Source organism: Priapulus caudatus, unplaced genomic scaffold (assembly GCF_000485595.1).
Source record: "Priapulus caudatus unplaced genomic scaffold, Priapulus_caudatus-5.0.1 Scaffold983, whole genome shotgun sequence".
NCBI lineage: Eukaryota > Metazoa > Priapulida > Priapulimorpha > Priapulimorphida > Priapulidae > Priapulus > Priapulus caudatus.
The window spans coordinates 64,213-65,644 of record NW_014578044.1 but is presented as its reverse complement, the minus strand read 5'-3'; the positions used below and the strand labels follow the sequence as shown (position 1 = coordinate 65,644).

General features: G+C 51.8%; 1 protein-coding gene across 1 annotated transcript in view; it reads right to left on the bottom strand.

The window, feature by feature from the left end:
- Positions 1-1,432, bottom strand: part of LOC106814811 (anoctamin-8-like) — an 18,932-nt gene that overhangs the window by 14,268 nt on the left and 3,232 nt on the right. Inside the window, exon 4 of the mRNA XM_014819163.1 lies at positions 978-1,171. Within this exon, the coding sequence (XP_014674649.1) occupies positions 978-1,171 (194 nt within the window). The remainder of the gene's footprint in view (positions 1-977; positions 1,172-1,432) is intronic.

The window sequence follows — 1,432 nt, the reverse complement described above, 5'->3', positions numbered from 1 at the left end:
CTCTCTCTCTCTCTCTCTCTCTCTCTCTCTCTCTCTCTCTCATCTCTCATCTCTCATCTCTCATCTCTCACGCTCTCTCTCTCACTCCCTCTCACTCTCTCTGCGCCCTCTATCTCAGCCTCTCTTCATCTGATGTACGTATATAGACTGCTCAGCAGCGACAGCTAATGCTGGGCTTACATGTTACAGTGTGTGATCTTGCTTCGCTCGGCACACTTTCATGTTCTAAAGCTTAGCGCAGACCTGCGACTTTTTCACGCAACTCGACAGCGATTCTAGAATCGCTGTAAAAATTGCTGCGAAATCACTAAGTCTGCGGGAATGTGCAACTGCAACCCGTAGCCATTCTGGTCGCTTGCGACGAGTTGCAAGAAATCAAACTGTTTTGATTTTGAGCGACTCGTCACTCCCAATCGCTCCCAAATTGCTCAAGAATTGCTTCGAAATCGCATGTGTGCGCACACGCGGTGGTGACGCATCGACCGATCGCATGCGGTTGCAGGTTGCAGCAACGAGCAACCAAAATCGCAGGTCTGAGCTAGGGTTAACGACCACCGTTCGCGCACCGCACGCGCCTCAGTGCCCCCTGTGACCGCGAAATATCGCTTGATCAGACCCCATCTCCCCAATCTCCCTAAAATGAAAACACTATTCAGTGCTGGTAAGGGGCGAGACTTATTCTCATCCAATTTATTCTTCCTAGACTAGATTATTAGTTAGTTATTAGACTTGTTGCTTTCCCATTTGATGGTTTAGGTATTAGATAGGGTTAGAGTTAGGGTTAGGGTTAAGGTTAAGGTTAGGGTTAAAGGTCAGGTTAAAGTTAGGGTTAGTGTTAGGGTTAGGGTTAGGATTAGCATTCACATATGCTTCACAGCTCCCCCCACCCCTGTCGGCACCTACCTTGAACAGAAGTCTGGGTTAGGGTTAGGCTTAGGGTTAGGGTTAGGGTTAAGGCTGTCCCCTGCAGCACCTACCTTGAACAAGGGTCTGGGTTCGGCAAGCAGGTCCGGCTCCTTGTCCAGTGTGCCCCACATGTAGGCGAGCTCGCATGAACGCCGCTTCCATGACTCCAGGTACAGCGTTGCCCAGATCACGTTCACGAACGCGAATATCACAAAGCAGGCATCCTCCATCGCCTGCAAGCCAAACAGAGAGAGGGGGTACCAAGCTGAGCAGAGAGAGAGAGAGGAGGTGCCAAGCTGAGCAAAGAGAGAGAGGAGGTGCCGAGCTGAATAGAGAGAGAGGAGGTGCCAAGGTAAACAGCGAGAGAGAGGAGGTGCCAAGCTGAGCAGAGAGAGTGGGTGGGTGGATGGATGGGTGATGATGGGTGGATGGGTGGTGGATGGATGGACGGACGGACGGACGAACGGACGGACGGACGGACGGATGGATGGGTGATGATGGGTGGATGGGTGGGTGGATGGATGGA